The sequence below is a fragment of the Babylonia areolata genome, chromosome 9 (genome assembly GCF_041734735.1).
Source record: "Babylonia areolata isolate BAREFJ2019XMU chromosome 9, ASM4173473v1, whole genome shotgun sequence".
Taxonomy (NCBI): domain Eukaryota; kingdom Metazoa; phylum Mollusca; class Gastropoda; order Neogastropoda; family Buccinidae; genus Babylonia; species Babylonia areolata.
This window is the reverse complement of record NC_134884.1, coordinates 4,051,321-4,070,877: the sequence shown is the minus strand read 5'-3', so window position 1 is coordinate 4,070,877 and position 19,557 is coordinate 4,051,321. Positions and strand designations below refer to the sequence as shown.

Genomic DNA, 19,557 nt, shown 5'->3' with positions numbered 1-19,557 from the left:
GACTTGGGGATACATAGTCACCGTCATCTCTTGGGTCGCCGATCTGACTTGGGGATACATAGTCACTGTCTTCTTTTGGGTCGCCAATCTGACTTGGGGATACATAGTCACTGTCTTCTTTTGGGTCGCCAATCTGACTCGGGGATACATAGTCACTGTCTTCTTTTGGGTCGCCAATCTGACTTGGGGATACATAGTCACTGTCTTCTTTTGGGTCGCCAATCTGACTTGGGGATACATAGTCACTGTCTTCTTTTGGGTCGCCGATCTGACTTGGGGATACATAGTCACTGTCTTCTTTTGGGTCGCCGATCTGACTCGGGGATACATAGTCACTGTCTTCTTTTGGGTCGCCGATCTGACTTGGGGATACATAGTCACCGTCTTCTTTTGGGTCGCCGATCTGACTCGGGGACACGTACTCAGCATCTTCTTGAAGGCCAGTGCTCTTCCCCTTCATGTCCATGTACATGTATACGGCATCCACACCGTCTGCTGGCGGAAGGGGCAGACAACCGAGGCCCGTGGTCCCCCCACGCGGTCGGCACGTGCCGGGGAACGCGGGGATGCCTGGCCATGGGTCTGCCCAGGGAGCGGGCCTTTCCATGTCGTCATTCTCCGTGCTGTCCGCAAAGTGGGCCCAGCCTGTCTCCTGGGGGTCTTTAAAGTGAACCCAGCCTGATTCACTGGTGTCTCTGAATTGACTCCACCCTGTCTCCTGGGCATCTCTGGCAGGAGCCGAAGCCACGCCCACTCCTTCTCCCCACCGAGAAAAGGCGTCACCACCACGGGCACCTGCAGCAGACCCGGCCGGGGCCACTCTCTGGGGGGGAGCCGCCACCGCCACCAGCTGCCCGGTCACCATGGGGTTCCTGTGAAAGGTGGAGCTGTCCAGGAAAAAGTCCATCAAGGTTTTACTCATCGATCCAGCACACTCCGGCACCCTAGTGGAAGAAGAAGAAGAAAAACCCGGAATCTGGGCACAACTCGAAGAGTCAAAGTCTGCGCAAGCTCGAGATTCACCAGAACCCACCACCACCGCTCCGGCAGAAGAAGGATCTGGAAGAGCTGCAGAAGGAATGATTCCAGCAGTCTGTGGTGATGTCCTCAGAGCTCTGGCCTCATCCCTGCGGGGGAGGGGCAGAGGCAGGTGGGGGCACAGGGGCGTGGCATCCAGCGACAGACTCCTCCTGGTGCCCCCGAAGTCGCCATCCTCAATGACGGAGTAGTGGTTGGTGGTGGTGGTGGTGGAGGTGGACTGCGGGCCACGGAGGGAGGCGTTCTGGACGTCTGGGGTCTGCCTGCAATGATGATGATGATAATGACGATGATATTAGTGAGGATAATGATGTTGTTAATGATGATGATAATGACGATGATATTAGTAATGATAATGATGATGTTAATGATGATGATGATAACAATGATGGTGGTGATGATGGTCACAATATACTACTACTACTACTACTACTACTACTACTACTATTACTACTACTACTAACATTGAGAATGATAATAATGATGATCATGATGGTAATAATAACAATAATAACAATAACAATAACAACAACAAAACAACAACACCAATAATAACAATAATAATCATCATCATCATCATGTTAATGATGATAATGACAACAACAACAACAACAAATAATAATAATAATAAAAAACAATGTGTATGATAGTCAGTCGTGTACGAACATGACCATCAGAACAGCAGACGAGGCAACTGCTGTCCATTACTATCTGGTCTGGAAAGAAGTTGATTATAGAGAAGTAGTTGTTGATGCTATTTGCACTCCCACCCAAAATTAAAAAAAAAAAAAAAAAAACTTACTGCGTGGAATTCAGACGATGACACAGCAACAGACGATCAGTCCCCGCCACCACCGCTGACCTGTGCTGAGGTCTGACCGGGCGGCCCTGCAGGAAGAAGGGGGGGCGGGCCGGGAGATCGGGGGGCGTATCACCCACCCCCATCCCCACCCGCAGCATACCTCCCCCCTCCTTCTCCTCCTCCTCCTCCTCCTCCTCCTCCCCGCTCGCCTTTTTAGCCCGTGCCACTCCCGAGCGGGGGTCAGGGTGTCTAGTCCTTCGGGGACCCAGCTCCTCGTAGTGGTGGTTCCTGCTGCTGCTGACGTCGCCCGTGGAGAGACTTCGTCTGGCCAGCCCTGGGCTGCCCCCCGTGTTCACGTCCAGGTAGTTCCCTGAGGATGGACAGGCAATGGGGTTTGATTCGAGTCAAAAGTTAAAGAACCCATAGTCTTTTTTGTGGCCATTGAACTTGAATTTGGTAGACGTTTAAGGACTGATGGGGTTTGGTTCAGGTCAAAAGTTAAAGTACCGGGACTGATGGTCTTTGGTTCGGGTCAAAAGTTAAAGTACCGGGACTGATGGTCTTTGGTTCAGGTCAAAAGTTAAAGTACCGGGACTGATGGTCTTTGGTTCGGGTCAAAAGTTGAAGTAACCATATCCTTTTTACGGCCATTGAACTTGAAATGGTAGATGTTTGAGGACTGATGGACCTGCATTGGTGTTTGGTTCAGGTCAAAATCAAAGTACCCATAGCCTTTTTTTTCTTCTTTATTTACGGCCATTGAACTTGAATTTGCTTGAGGTCTGATAAACAGGCACTGGTGTTTGGTTCAGGTCAGACGGGGCGCAACAGCCGAGTGATTAAAGCGTTGTACTTTCAATCTGAGGGTCCCGGGTTCGAATCTCGGTAACGGCACCTGGTGGGGGTAAAGGGTGGAGATTTTTTGCCGATCTCCCCAGGTCAACATATGTGCAGACCTGCTTTGTGTGTGGACCACGTTCGTGTGTATACGCAAGCAGAAGATAAAAAAAAAACGCACGTTAAAGATCCTGTGTTCCATGTCAGTGTTCGGTGGGTTATGGAAACAAGAACATACCCAGCATGCACACTCCCGAAAGCGGAGTATGGCTGCCTATATGACGGGGTAAAAACGGTCATACACGTAAAAGCCCACTCGTGTACATACGAGTGAACGTGGGAGTTGCAGCCCACGAACGCAGAAGAAGAAAAATGACTTTGAAATCAATCCCAGGGAGTTCAGCACAAGAAAGGATTCAGGTTCGGGTGAGGACAAACCTTCGTCTCGAATGGTGTCCAGACTTTGGTAAACATGCTGCTTGGGGCTGTCACACCCACCCTTCGTCACGTGATCGTTTGGGCATGCGCAACTAACATCGCTCTGATCAACCTCCATCCCATTGGCTGGCTCGCCAGTCTCCTCCATGTGATTGGCTGGAAGGTTCCTCTCCCTCTGGCAATGGCTTCTTTCACTGGCTGCGGCGTTGGCGAGAGAGGAACGCGTGCGATGATTGGCGGGGTCGTTCGCCACACACGCCCATGGCCCCGCGTTGCTGTTGGCTGGAGGGCCGGGGTTTGAGCCGACAATGACGTCAGCTGCAGTGGGGCTGAGGGCGGGATCGCTGATGGCGGAGGACACGTCACAAGTCAGGAGAGATGACGTGTTTCCAGACAGCGCAACTTCCGGTGGTGGGGGCACGTCTGATGCCTGTCACAGTACATGTATGACAGTCAGTCGTGTTCGACTGTGACCATCAGAACACCAGAGGAGGTAACTGCTGTCCCGACTATCTGGGCTAGAACTTGATAAAACTAAGTTACGTCCCCACTCTCTCGGCCAAGAGGGTTTTAGGACAGTTTGAATTGGGGTGATTCCCAAAAGCCAGCTAACCCCCAAGGCTGCAGCACTAAGAGCCAACGCAATCTTGCCTCCTAGTTTAAGAGTCAGAGTTCTTCACAAAACACTAAGCTGTAAATGATTTCCCATTGCAATGGAGAAACCATTGATAATACAGCTCTCACTTTGCTGTTGGCCCAACTGTAAACTTATGTCAATCTGTGATATACAGTATGAGTGGTTAACCTGTCAGCAAATGAATAAATAGAAAAAAAGAAGGGAAGGAAGAGAGAGAAGGAATGCAAGAAAGAAAGAATGAAAGAAAATAGGATGAAAATTTTATCTTTCAAATCTGAATTGATGACATTTTCAGCACGGAGCACTGTTCATAACAGCATGATTCGACATTTACTAACAATTACTGAAATACCTGTATCAACTAATCATGAAATGGTATTGTCCCACTTAAGAAAAAATGATAAATCAATGTACGTATTGTCTAATTACTGAACAACAAATCGCTAAACGTGTAGCTCCTTACATCAACAAAGTAACTGACAAGGGAGCGAGCGAGCGAGCGCGCGCGCGCACGCACACACACACACACACACACACACACACACACACACACACACACACACACACACACACACACACACACACCTCTGCAGACCCTGTGTCGCTGTCCACACTAGCACTGGCAGCAGACGACTGCCAGGATGGCTGCACTCCGAAATCAGCCCAGCATCCTGACCTTTGCGTCACTCTGCCCGTCGTCGTGGAACCATCAAGGTCTGCAACCAGTGAACAGTCTGTCTGAAGTCACGTCATAACTGACCAAATGGACGAAATACAGGTATATATTCTATGACAAAATGACCAAATGTATGAGATAAAGGTATATCAACTTTTGATAACTGACCAAATGTGGTGGTGTGTCCATCGAGATCGATGATGACCATCGTTGTCATCCAGCTGGAGCATGGGGGGAGGGTGGTGGTGGGGTGGGGGAAGGATGCTCATGAATCCTTCTGTGAATGCGCAGATGGCTGAATAGTCCAATCTGCGCACGAAATGTTCGCTGACAGTTGGGGCAGACAAAGAGAGGCATACCATTGTCAGGGAGCTTGTTTGCCCGTGACTTTCTGGCCTGCCTCTTCTGAACAGCTGCAGCAGTCCTGTTGGCCTCGCACAACTTGGCGCCTTTGTGCACAGCAGCACGCCATTTGTCACGGTCCACTGCAGATTCCTCCCAGGAGTCAGGGTTGATATCAAACGCTTTCAGAGAGACTTTCAGAGTATCTCTGAAGCGCTTCTTCTGACCTCCGTGTGATCTCTTCCCTTGTTGCAGCTCGCCATAGAAGAGCCTTTTGGGCAGCCGATGGTCTGGCATGCGCGCCACGTGTCCAGCCCAGCGAAGCTGGGACTGCATCAGGATGGTGAAGATGCTGGGAAGGGTTGAAATGATGAAGGATGAAAGGTCATTTTGGATGACTGATGACTTGCGCGATGAGTTTGTTTAAAGTGAAGAGGAGTTGCGCAACGTCAACCTCACTCTCTCGTCCGGGTCCACCAATTTCCAGTGGCAAGACTAAGTCGAGACGACTGGAGGATGAGCACGGATGCAGTGGATGACCAAGATATCCTTTCGGTGTCTCATCTTGCTCTCTGCACTCCACAGTGCGTTTCTGTAACCGCCTTCCTCTCCGTTGAACCGATAGGTTTCTTCCGCAGATTTTGCCGGATCCAGATTTCGCATGCATGGGTAGACACACCCCGGGGGCCAACTGCGTGTGGCATGCACACAGCACGGTGGAGCTAGATGTCCGTCGGTGGCTCTCCTGAGCCAACGCCCTTTTATGGATCTCCATAAGAGTGTCTAGCCACCCGCCTCACCAGTCCCGGAAGGGAGCGGTGGGAGTGCCGGTTTAGTCGCCGGCAACCCGACCCTGAACAGGTTGTACTGGATTACAGGTTACCAGTAGCAGATCTAATGACCTGACCTGACCCAGATGTACGTAATGAATGCATATCAACCTCTGACAACTGACCAAATGTACGAAATAAAGGTACATCAACCTCTGACAACTGACCAAATGTACGAAATAAAGGTACATCAACCTCTGATAACTGACCAAATGTACGAAATAAAGGTACATCAACCTCTGACAACTGACCAAATGTACGAAATAAAGGTGCATCAACCTCTGATAACTGACCAAATGTACGAAATAAAGGTACATCAACCTCTGACAACTGACCAAATGTACGAAATAAAGGTGCATCAACCTCTGATGACTGAAAATGTACGAAATAAAGGTGCATCAACCTCTGAAAACTGACCAAATGTACGAAATAAAGGTACATCAACCTCTGATAACTGACCAAATGTACGAAATAAAGGTACATCAACCTCTGACAACTGACCAAATGTACGAAATAAAGGTACATCAACCTCTGATAACTGACCAAATGGACGAAATACAGGTATACCAACCTCTGACAACTGACCAAATGGACGAAATACAGGTATACCAACCTCTGACAACTGACCAAATGTACGAAATAAAGGTATATCAACCTCCGATTACTGAAAATGTACGAAATACAGGTATATCATTCTATGACAACTGACCAAATGTATGAGATAAAGGCATATCAACCTCTGACAACTGACCAAATGTACGAAATGAAGGCATATCAACCTCTGACAACTGACCAAATGTACGAAATAAAGGCATATCAACCTCTGACAACTGACCAAATGTACGAAATAAAGGTATATCAACCTCTGATAACTGTCCAAATGTACGAAATAAAGGTATATCAACCTCTGATAACTGATATAATGTACGAAATAAATGTATATCAACCTCTGATAACTGTTCAAATGTACGAAAAAAAGGTTTTTCAACCTCTGATAACTGATATAATGTACGAAATAAAGGTATATTAACCTCTGATAACTGACCAAATCTACGAAATAAAGGTATATCAACCTCTGATAACTGACCAAATACACAAAATATACACCAAGGTATATCAACCCACTCCTCTTCTGACATGAACCGACTTTACAAAGATGGTTGATTCAAAGGAACCCAACCCAACCCACCCCAACACAACACATCACAACCCAACCCAACACATCACAACCCAACCCAACCCACACCAACACAACACATCACATCACATCCCAACCCAGGCCAACCCAACACACCCAAACCCAACACAACACATCACAACCCAACCCAACCCAACCCAACACACCCAAACCCAACACAACACATCACAACCCAACCCAACCCAACCCACCCAAACCCAACACATCACATCACAACCCAACCCAACCCAACACATCACAACCCAACACGTCACAACCCAACCCAACCCAACACAGACCGATCGACCACACTGACAAAGCTCCAACCACCAACCAAGCTGAAAGTTCACCTGCACTCCTCTCAGGGTCTCCGCCAGGCAGCCAGTCCTCGTCAGCAGAAGCAGCAGCAGTGGGGGTCTGCCAGGACTGAGGCCACTCAGGCTGCCAGACGTGTGCCCACTGTTCGCCGGAATGGGCGACGGGCCATGGGACAGCCTCCTGATCCTCCTGGTACCAGCAGGACTGGAGGCCGGTGATGTTCTCAGCCACATGAGCACTTCCAACAGACCCTGTAGACTGCGAGCCCTGTTGATGAGGAAGATGAGAAAGTTGTTGTTGATGCTGCTGCTGCTGCTGCTGCTGCTGCTGCTGGTACCAGGAGGATTGAAGCCCGGTGATGTTCTCAGATAGATGAGTACCCCCAACAGACACTATAGGTTGTGAGCCCAGTTGAAGAAGCTGATGTTGTTGCTGCTGCTGCTGCTGCTGCTGTTGTTGCCGTGTGCCGTGCATCTCTTGGTGGTGAACCTGGGGACATTGTTGCTGTTGTTCTTGGTGGTGATGGTGGTCGTGGTGGTTGTGGTGGTGCTTGTGCTGACTCAGAGATTGTTCAGTAGGCCACACCGACACGTTCTTTGGTGACTGTGGCGAGGTCTGGGCACTGGTGAGGGCCTGCTGGTGCTGCTCTTGCTGCTGTTGTTGAGGATGGTGATGATGATGATGATGATGATGCTGTTGCTGTTGCGACGAGAAGTGTTCCGGGTGTTGTTGCTGCTGCTGCTGTGGAAATGGAAGTTGCTGCTGCTGTTGTTGCTGCTGCGGTTGTAGCTTTTGTTGTTGTTGTTGCTGCTGCTGCTGCTGCTGCTGCTGCTGCTGCGGTTGTTGCTGTTGTTGTTGCCAGAGGAGGTCTCTCTCCAGCGGCCACTGGTGTGCCTGCTGAAGCAGAAGCAGAAGCTCCGCACTGTCGCCAGACGCGAGGCGGGGGGAGGCGCGGAGCGACCCCGTCACAGACCCTGTGACGAACCCACTGCTGGCGGACAGTCTCCCGCTCCTCACGCTCACACCCTCTTCCCCTGCAGGACTCTCGCCGCCGCTGTCCGGCGCCATCTCGCTCAGCGAGGAGGACCTGGGCGTCACCGAGCACAGAGAGCTGCCCGACCCTGACCTTGACCCTGACCTCCTCGGTGACCTTCGACTGACCTTGACACGGAAGGAATTGGCCCTGACCCCGGCGAGGCTGGCGGTGTCAGGGGGCGCCGGGGCTGAGTGGTCCCTCGGGCTGTGGGCTGCTGGTCCGCCGCGATCTGCCGGCCCCGGGGGCTGCACGTGCCGCCGCGTTGCCATGGCGACGCTGATGACCTTGCGGACGGAGGCCAGGATGCTGTTGGCTTCGTCGCTGAGGAAACGGAAGACCGCCTCGCCACAGGGAGAGTTTCTGCATTGTGGACAAAACCAGTGTCATAGGGTTGGGGGGGGGGTGGGTGGGGGGGAGTGGTTGAGGTCACTGTGACCACAATGACACCACTGTCTTGTTGTACATTTACGTACTGCATGCATGTTTGCTGCATAGATTGTTTGTTATATTTTCTGTGTTGGACTAAACAGGACTGCAGCGCACTGATTTCCATTACGTGCTACTTGTATGTTCTGTCTCAGCTTAAACGCCCCCGGCCCCATGGGGCTGAAGCCTTGAATGAAAAAACAAGAGAGGCAATGCCTTCAAGACTCAATTGTGATACACTTTTTTAAAAATCTAATCAGTAAAATGTGTTCTGTATTTGTTATTATAAAGCTTCGGGTTAACAGAAAAAGAAAAAAAGAAGAAAAAAAAGTCCTAACGGCAGATTCGAACCCCGCGTGTTCGGATGAGAAGAAACTGTCTTATCCATTACACTATCGTGGCTCCTTAACTGAAGTTCAAAAATAAAATATTTAAAATGCTTTTTTTAAAGGGCGATAAATCGATTGCGGTATTCGCGGTGAGAACCCTGTTCAAATCATATTATTCTGGTGTATCTTGGGCATTCAAAAATTCTTTAAGGACAATTAAAAATTCTTTTTAAGTCCGCGGTAAAGGAGACGTGGCTATCGCCGCAATCACACTGCAACATTTAGCCGTTTTCTCTGGATCTAGATAGATGTACAAGTTTAGTTACACCGGTTGACACGGTTGATCCAATTTCTCTATGTTCATTCTAGTTTTATAGTTTTAAAGTTGATATGAAAATTGAGTATTTTGTTAAACTAATAACATGTAGAGCCAAGCCAAGTACAAGTACTTCTAATCGTTGTATGAAGTGGAAAGGATTTTATTTTCAGAAAAGTCAAGACTGGAAATTTTTGCGTTTCATCAATTCTAGGGTATTAACTCTCATGGTTTATCATTTTTAACTGCGAATTTCCGACTGATTCTATGGATATCTTTATGGCAGTTTGGGGCATAATCCAGTAAGTGATGAGGCGTTCACAAATCTTTCACTGAATAAATATTTAACGGTCTCCTTCTCCAACTTTCCATCACATGTTATCGTGTATTGTCCATTGAATATAGAATTGAACGGGCAGGTCAACAACTTGAAACAAAATGGCGTCGTTCGCGTTCGCGAGGAATATGAGCACGCGCTTTGAATATCTATAAATATGTGTACGCAATTGATTTTTGCCCATGACCTTCAGGGCTCAGCCAATAGATCTATAAAGTCCACGCGTCGTATTGTTTTTAGTATTTTCCGAAAAAGACCACTTGGGCGAATGAACATAGTGAAAGCCCTGTACACTGAGAGTAAAACACACAAGCTTTTTATGTACTGAGTATAATTTTAAAATGTAATGTTTAAGATGAGAAATATCAGTTTAAAGCAAATTAAGTCCCCTAGCATTAATTACAGATTATTTTCCCTTTTTTACTATCTGCACCAAAACGTTTGCAAAATAAATATAACTTCCATGCTTAGCAAAAGAAGTTCCTGTTTGAACAAAAAATGATAAAAATGACTGCTCTTGTTGTTGTGTCAGAATATCAGATCAAAGTAGCAAGTTTAGAGAATTAAAAAAATATAAATATAACAGTAAATGCAGTTTGCATATAATTTGGCTTCTTTTTTAATACTTTTTTGTGCCCATCCCAGAGATGCAATATTGTTTTAAACAAGATGACTGGAAAGAACTGAATTTTTCCTATTTTTATGCCTAATTTGGTGTCAACTGACAAAGTATTTGCAGAGAAAATGTCAATGTTAAAGTTTACCACGGACACACACACACACACACACACACACACAGAGAGAGAGAGAGAGAGAGAGAGAGAGAGAGACAACCGAACACCGGGTTAAAATATATACTCACTTTGTTTACACAAGTGAGTCAAAAAGTGTTTGCGTTTGGGATAAATGCCCACTTAATTCTGGTATGTATACATTGTACAATGCTGTATCTTTTGTGTTTTTCCCTCGAAATGTTGGTGTGGCCATTGTCAACAATCATAGTAAAGCACAACATCAAACGTTATTTATATTTGTATTAGTTACATGAAATATGTTACATTTTCATGTGGCCCCACGGGGTTTCCTGGAATAAACACGTCTTGTCTTGTCTTGTCTTGTCTTGTCTTGTCCTGTCCTGTCCTGCCTTGCCTTGCCATGCCTTGCCTTGCCATGTCATGTCTTATCCTGCCCTGCCCTGCCCTGTCCTGCCTTGTCCTGTCCTGTCCTGTCCTGCCTTGCCTTGCCTTACCTTGTCCTGTCCTGTCCTGCATTGTCTTGCCATGCCTTGCCCTCTCCTGCCCTGTCCTGTACTGTCCTGCCTTGCCTTGCCTTGCCTTGCCTTGCCTTGCCTTGCCTTGCCTTGCCTTGCCTTGCCTTGCCTTGTCCTGTCCTGCCCTGTCCTGTCATGTTCTGCCTTGCCTTGCCTTGCCTTGCCTTGCCTTGCCTTGTCCTGTCCTGTCCTGTACTGTCCTGGCCTGGCCTGGCCTAACTTTGCCTTGCCCTGTCCCTGCCCTGTCCTGTCCTGTCCTGTCCTTGCCTTGCCCTGCCCTGCCCTGCCCTGCCCCGTCCTGTCCTGTCCTGTCCTGTCCTGTCTTGTCTTGTCGTGTCTTGTCGTGTCCTGTCCTCAAACTGTCCTCAAACTGCCACCCAGGCAAAGCAAACTGACGGGCCGCAGTGCAGAAGGAAGACCCGGGGAAGGCCAGAGGTCGGTTCCCTCTCCACCAGGAACCTCCGCAGCATAGACAGGGACCACCGGGCCACTGCTGCCCCTGACGCTGCTGTCTGAGCTCCGCCGGACGGTGACGTGGGCGGGTGAGAGGTGGAGGAGGAGGAGGAGGCAGCGGGAGGAGGGGAACCGTCGGTCTGCATCGGTGGTGGTGGTGGTGGTGGTGATCTCGTCAGGGACAGCGCCTCTGGCCCCACGCACAGCGTGAACCTGGTGATGATGATAATGATGATGATGATGATGATAATGATAGTGATGATAATGATCATGATGACAATAATGATGATGATGATGATGATAGTGATGATAATGATCATGACGACAATGATGATAACGATGATGATGATGATGATGATGATGATGATAACAGTAATAGTTATAAGAACAATAACAATCATCATAATCACCACCACCACTATCATCATCATAATGATGATGATAATAATGATTATAATGAAAATAACAACAACAACAACAACAATAATAATAACAACAACAACAATAGTAGTAATCATCGTCATCGTCATCATCATCATTATCATCAGAATGATGACGATAATGATAACGATCATCATAGTGAGAAGAAGAAGAAGAACAACAACAACAACAACAGCCTAAATTTCTATAGCGCCTTTCCATGTAAAATATGTTCAATTGCGCTGAACCACGTTAAAAAAACAAAAACAAAAAAAAAAAACGATGACTAAAACTATCATATAAACACTGAAATGGAAAACGTACACACATGACCATGTGCAGACATTCGACCGAACACTAAAGTATGCTCACACACACACACACACACACACACACATCCTACACAGCACAACATTCATCATGCGTATCACACAGCACAAAGCCTAAATAATCACAAGATCACAAGATAATTTATTGTCCTTAAATGGAGATGCTTGGTGTGGTGACACACAGTTAAATTCTATATAGTACAAATATAGCATAAGCATGCACATTAACACTTAACGCCTATACCAAAATACTAATACCAAAATACTAATAACCAAGCATATCACAGTACTCAAAGAAATCAATCCCAATACTTCAAAACCGATCATAGACATCACAATGCCGAAACAATTGTTTCCAGTTTCAGTTTCTCAAGGAGGCGTCACTGCGTGAGACAAATCCATATACGCTACACCAAATCTGCTAGGCAGATGCCTGACCAGCGGCATAACTCCAACGCGCTTGTCAGGCCTTGAGTGCATGCTTTTCTATCTGTGGAGGAGGAAGGTGGCAGAATGGTTAAGACGCTCAGCTGCCAATACAGAGAGTCCGTGAGGGTGTGGGTTCGAATCCCGCGCTCGCCCTTTCTCCTAAGTTTGACTGGAAAATCAAACTGAGCGTCTAGTCTTTCGGATGAGACGATAAACCGAGGTCCCGTGTGCAGCACGCACTTGGCGCACTGAAAAAGAACCCATGGCAACGAGAGTGTTGTCCTCAGGCGAAATTACGTAAAATGAAATCCACTTTCATAGGTACACAAATATGTAAGCATGCACTCAAGGCCTGACTAAGCGCGTTGGGTTATGCTGCTGGTCAGGCATCTGCTCAACAGATGTGGTGTAGCGTGTATGGATTTGTCCGAACGCAGTGACGCCTCCTTGAGAAAGTGAAACTGAAACTGAAACTATCTGTGTACCAATCAGAGTGGATTTCTTTTTACCTCATTTTGCCAGAGGACAACCTCTCGTTGCCTTGGGTTATTTGTGTGTTGTTGTTTTTTTCAACGCACGAATTGCGTGCTGCACACGGGACCTCGGTTTATCGTCTCATCCGAAAGACTAGACGCTCAGTTTGATTTTCCAGTCAAACTTGGGAGAAAGGGCGAGAGCGGGATTCGAACCCACACCCTCACGGATTCTGTATTGGTAGCTGAGTGTCTTAACCATTCTGCCACCTTCCTCCTGTAATAATAACGAAATAATAGACATCTAAAACCACAATACACCCTCTCACAAAACATCTCAGCAACATATACAGAACACTTCAAAACCAATCACAATTATACTGAAAACGAACCCCAGTACCTGCCACTTAGCCCAAGGCGTTGGGTGTCTCTGCTGGGCTGGATGGTCACCGGGTAAGAGTCTGCAAAATACACCACAATTCTGTTATTGTTTGTGTTTTTTTTCAAGATCCCGGCGAAATGATTCAGCAGCACGCCGTGTGCATATTGAAAGAAAGAGACGCAACTCTCATTGACAAAGAAAATGCAAATTAGACCCGATGCGGCGTTCAGGTCTCCAGAGCCTGCCAGAATACTGCATAAAAAAAACATTCAAATAGAATGAAATATAATATATCAACAACAACAACAACAACAATAGATAAATAATGTCGGATATAATCATACTAAAATACACGTAACAGGCCAGTAATGAGACTCACAGATACATAAGATGCAAAACGTTAACCTAAAAGACAAATGACAGGCAAATGATGAAAGCAAAAGATACACAACACGCAAATAATCAAACTAAAATACACATAACAGGCAAACAGTGAAGCTAAAAGATACGTAACAGGCAGATAGCCAGACTAAAAGGCACACACGCAAATAATTAAACTTAAAGACACACAATAGATAAATAATCAAAGACAAATAATCAAACTAAAAGATGATGATGATGATGATGGACACTTATACAGCGCCGACGGACGCAATAGCCGAGTGGTTAAAGCGTTGGACTTTCAATCTGAGGGTCCCGGGTTCGAATCACAGTGACGGCGCCTGGTGGGTAAAGGGTGGAGATTTTTACGATCTCCCAGGTCAACATATGTGCAGACCTGCTAGTGCCTGAACCCCCTTCGTGTGTATATGCAAGCAGAAGATCAAATACGCACGTTAAAGATCCTGTAATCCATGTCAGCGTTCGGTGGGTTATGGAAACAAGAACATACCCAGCATGCACACCCCCGAAAACGGAGTATGGCTGCCTACATGGCGGGGTAAAAACGGTCATACACGTAAAAGCCCACTCGTGTGCATACGAGTGAACGCAGAAGAAGAAGAAGAAGAAGATACAGCGCCTATCCTCGGTCGGAGACTAAGCTCTACTAAGCCCTTGACAAACACTGAGTCATTTTGCACAACAGGCTATGCCTGCACATGGGGTTGAGCTGACTCACAGCAAGCAGCCATTGGGGCGCTCATCATTCGTTTCCTGTGTCATTCAATTAGGTTTCGGTCACGCAGACATGCACACCCGTACATGCATGTAACTGGCAAAATGAATAAGATAACTGAGTAGATGAAATGATACCAATAAATAGATAAATAAATAAATAAATATAGGAATGGACCTCACGTACAGGTATGTAACAGACAAAATTAATAAGATAACTTAGCAGATTCTTCTTCTTCTTCTTCTTCTTCTTCGTCTTCTTCTTCAGCGTTCCCAGGCCATGTTCAGAAGGTCAGTCCAGAGTAGGTTCCGAAGTTCGCAGTCCGCTGGAGCTCTGTAGCGGCCGTTCCCCAAAACTTGTCCTGGAGCGCTGCGGGACTGGGCCAGATCTGGCGCCTCAGCTGTTTGTGTAACTGAGTAGATGAAATGAGACTATACAAAAAAAAAAAAAAAAAAAAAAAAAAACAAAAGACTGGACCTAAGCATGCACACACAACCCCCCCCCCCACCCCACCCCTCCTCCGCCCCCTCTGCCACTCCCCGCCACCCCTGTGGTGGTTCGTCCGTCGGGATCGACGAGGACCATCTAGTCATCCTGGGGGTGGGTAGCTTGGGCTCTGTGGATGCGCACTTGACTGGTCAGGTCAATCCGCGCCCGGAAGGTTCTGACGTAGTGTGGACAGGGGATGGTGGCGGCTGTCGGGGACTTGCTGGCACTGCTTTTCCTGGCCTGTCTGCGTTGCTCTGCTGCAGCGATTCTGTTGGCCTCACAGTGGACAGCTGAACGCCACTTTGGTCTGTCCATTGCATTCAGCTCCCATGTGTCGTGGCTGATGTTGAAGACCTTCAACACACAAGCCTACACACACAAACAACACTGACGAACGAACACACCACCTGAGGCCAGACGGGCACTGCAGTCGGCGAAGAAGATGGTTGCCAGGGCAGACATCCACCCTAGGGACTCCGTCTCCGAGGCCCCGGACAGAACCAGCACGGACCTCTCCTGAACCACCTCGAAGGCGAAGGGGCGTGTCCTGGAGCGGCAAGGTCGCACGTTGGTCACGTGCTCCAACACGAAGGTCAGGCGGTCGGCACCGCGGCCTTGACCTTGGGGGCGGGCGGTGAAGAGGTCAAGCTTGGCCGTGGGGGTGCCGGTGGTGAGGTCGGCCATCTTGGTCACCGACACCCACTTCCTTCTCCACGACTGCAAGAGGATGAGGAGAGGGGAAAGGGGGGGGGGTGAATTTGCCTTTGTCGTCATGGTTACCATGACATACAGGAAAGTGAGAGCTGTATTATCAATGGTTTCTCCATTGCAATAGGAAGTGACAAGTCACTTTCACCTTCGTCTTTTCTGAAGGACTATGATTCTCAAACTAGGAGGCAAAAATTGCACTGGCTCTTAGTGCAGCAGCCTTGGGGGTGGGGGTGGGGGTGGGGGGGGGGCGGGTAGTTGGCCTTTGGGAACCATACCCAATGCCGCACTGTCCTAAAACCCTCTTGGCCGAGAGAGTGGGGATGTAACTTGGGCAAGACATTCCACTGTTTTGCATCCTCTGCGGTTTTGATGGTCATAGTTGGATACGACTATCATACGTTGATGACGTTATCATTGTGTTTTGTGTCTTCATCGTTATCGTTAATGGTACTGTCATTGTGTGTCGTCATCGTTATCATTGATGGTATAATGTCATTGTGTGTGTCATCATCATTGTTGATGGTACTGTCATTGTGTGTCGTCATCGTTATCATTGATGGTATAATGTCATTGTGTGTGTCATCATCATTGTTGTTGGTACTGTCATTGTGTGTCGTCAAAGTTATCATTAATGGTATATTGTCATTGTGTGTCGTCATCGTCATCGTTGATGGTATAGTGTCACTGTGTGTCGTCATCATCATTGTTGATGGTATAGTGTCATTGTGTGTCGTCATCGTCATCGTTGATGGTACTGTCATTGTGTGTCGTCATCGTCATCGTTGATGGTACTGTCATTGTGTGTCGTCATCGTTGATGGTACTGTCATTGTGTGTCGTCATCGTTGATAGTACTGTCATTGTGTGTCATCATCGTCATCGTTGATGGCACTGTCATTGTGTGTCGTCATCGTCATCGTTGATGGTACTGTCATTGAGAGAGACAGACAGACAGACAGAGAGACGCACACACACTGAAAGAGAGAGACAGAGACATAGACAGACAGAAAGACAGACAGACAGAGAGAGACGAAACGAAACGAAAGGAAAGAAACGAAATTTTACAAGGGTAATGAGATAAGCAAAACATATGTGTGTTGTTGTTTTTTTCACCTAGCCCTGGCGTATATAAAATATTTTTTTAAGGAGAAAAGAGAGAAGTGGGGGATAGGTCTACATCAGAGAGAGAGAAAGACAGAGAGACAGAGACAGAGAGACAGAGATGGATAGACAGACAGAGACAGAGAGAGGCATACCTTTAACTTTCGTCCTTTAATGCAGGCAGGCTGTTTGACGTCCAGATATCCAGACTTCTGAGTGATGGCTTTGAAATCTGCCATGATGCCACGTGCTTCCGGTACCGGGGTCTATAAATAGATCACTGTCTGTGCCACACAGTTTATTGTATAACTGGGGTCTATGTATACACCATAGAAGGAGTTAAAGGCCGAAACACTTGACTGAGGGGGGTGGGGGATCGGGGGGATTCTTCTCTGAAGACCTTGTACTGTCCAGCTCTCCCTAGAGTTTCTTATAACATAGTCTTTGCCATACACTGTATTGTATAATCACGGATCTGTGTATGCACCATAGTCTGTGCCATACACTGTATTGTATAACTGGAGACTATGTATACACCATAGTCTGTGCCATACACTTTATTTATGGTCCATGTATACACCATAGTCTGTGTCATGCTCTTTATTGCATAATCTGGGTCTATGTATGCATCACTGTGCCATACACTTTATTGTGTAGTCAGAGTCTGTGCACACATCACTGTGCATTACACGTTGTTGTATAATCAGGGTCTATGCTATGGCACACACACTATTGCAAAATCAGGGGTCAATGTATACACCATAGTCTGTGCTCACACACTTTATTGTAGAAACAGGGTATAGAATTATATACACATCACTCAGTGTGCCATACACATTTTATTGTTGAATCGAGGTCTACGCACACATCACTTTGTCGCTGAATTTTTCTTTATTCGTCTTTTATAACTGTTATCGTCATTATTGTTAACACCTTCAACTTTCCTCCGTTGAAATCACACAAATAAAACTGGTGTCGTGTAGGCTACACCAATCTGAACGAACAGAGTTGTCAAAAAAAAAACCGACAGCCTGAACCATGCCAGACCTGAAGTGCAGACGAATCTGTGACAGACCTGACTGCAGAGCGAGTGAGGTGATGCTGAATTGTGCTGTTTGTCTGGCACCACCATCTGCCAGCTAGCGGAGCTGAAGCCACGAGTGTGGCCCTTGTCCTCATGCACGGAGCACACAGCTGCAACGTTCCTCCTCTTTTTTTCTTCTTCTTCTTCGTTCGTGGGCTGCAACTCCCACGTTCACTCGTATGTACATGAGTGGGCTGTTACGTGTATCACCGTTTTTTACCCCCGCCATGTAGGCAGCCATACTCCGTTTTCGGGAGTGTGCATGCTGGGTATTTCTTGTTTCCATAACCCACCGAACGCTGAACAGGAGCGTGCGTCTTTTTGATCTTCTGCGTGCGCATACACACGAAGGGGGTTCAGGCACAAGCAGGTCTGGACATATGTTGACCTGGGAGATCGGAAAAATCTCCACCCTTTACCCACCAAGCGCTGTTACCGAGATTCTAACCCGGGTCCCTCAGAATGAAAGTCAAACGCTTTAACCACTCGGCTATTGCGCCCGTCCAACGCGTTTCCAATTCGCAAGCACATTGGTGTGCCAGTGGCGAGAGAGCGACAGCCGAGGGCGGGAACTACATGCACGAAGAAATGACGCGAGGATGGAAATACATCTCTCTTTTTGACTCACTTGTGTAAACAAAGTGAGTCTATGTTTTAACCTGGTGTTCGGTTGTCTGTGTGTGTGTGTGTGTGTGTGTGTCCGTGTGTCTGTGTGTCTGTGTGTCCATGGTAAACCTTAACATTGACATTTTCTCTGCAAATACTTTGTCAGTTGACACCAAATTTGGCATAAAAATAGGAAAAATTCACTTCTTTCCAGTCATCTTGTTTAAAACAATATTGCACCTCTGGGATAGGCACCAAAAAAATTTTAAAAAGAAGCCTAATTATATGCAAACTGCATTTACTGTTATATTTATATTTTTTGTATTCTCTAAACTTGGCACTTTGACCTCTTATTCTGACACAACAACAAGAGGAGTCATTATTATCATTTTTTGTTCAAACAGGAACTTCTTTTGCTAAGCATGGAATTTTTAATTTATTTTGCAAACGTTTTTGGTGCAGATAGTAAAAAAAGGGAAATTACTCTGTAATTAATGCTAGGGGACTTAATTTATCGCAAGTGAGTCTTGAAGGCCTTGCCTCTCTTGTTTTTTTCTCTTTTTTTTTTCTTTTTTTTTTCTTCTTCTTTTCTTTTTTTATCCTTATCTCGCGGCAAAGTTGCTCGGAAGGCTATCGAGCCTTGACTCGCGAGAACATCACCAGTGTGCCGCGAGGTGTGCTGCTGTTCTGATGGTCAATGGATGTCAGAGACAGAGAGAGAGGGGGGGGGGGCAAACATAAGCACACACACGCACAGAGAGAGAGAGAGGGGGGGGGTGGGCAAACATAAGCACACACACGCACAGAGAGAGAGAGAGAGAGAGAGAGAGAGAGAGAGGCAAACATAAGCACACACACACAGACACACAGGCACACACAGACACAGACACACACACACACACACCGTCTAAAAACAGTGAATAAACGTTAAGCTGAAGAACACACACACACACACACACACACACACACACACACACACACACACAGAGAAAGAGAAAGAGAGAGAAGCAAGCATAAGCACACACACACACACACACACACACACACACACAGAGAGAGAGAGAGAGAGAGAGAGAGAGAGAGAGAGAGGAGAGAGAGACAGACAGACAGACAGACAGAGACAGAGACAGAAACAGCTGTATACCAAGTGTGTAA

General features: G+C 47.0%; 1 protein-coding gene across 1 annotated transcript in view; it reads right to left on the bottom strand.

The window, feature by feature from the left end:
• The window catches only part of LOC143285929 (uncharacterized), an 18,177-nt gene extending 449 nt beyond the window's left edge, over positions 1–17,728 (bottom strand). Inside the window, exons 1-9 of the mRNA XM_076593381.1 lie at positions 16,868–17,728; positions 15,309–15,618; positions 13,314–13,374; positions 11,206–11,475; positions 7,128–8,491; positions 4,338–4,468; positions 3,116–3,545; positions 1,841–2,210; positions 1–1,301 (exon numbers count right to left, since the gene is read on the bottom strand). The exon at positions 1–1,301 is cut by the window's left edge and continues 449 nt beyond it. Coding sequence (XP_076449496.1) covers positions 1–1,301; positions 1,841–2,210; positions 3,116–3,545; positions 4,338–4,468; positions 7,128–8,491; positions 11,206–11,475; positions 13,314–13,374; positions 15,309–15,618; positions 16,868–16,951 — 4,321 coding nt within the window. The 5' untranslated portion in view covers positions 16,952–17,728. The remainder of the gene's footprint in view (positions 1,302–1,840; positions 2,211–3,115; positions 3,546–4,337; positions 4,469–7,127; positions 8,492–11,205; positions 11,476–13,313; positions 13,375–15,308; positions 15,619–16,867) is intronic.
• Positions 17,729–19,557: the final 1,829 nt, after the last annotated feature.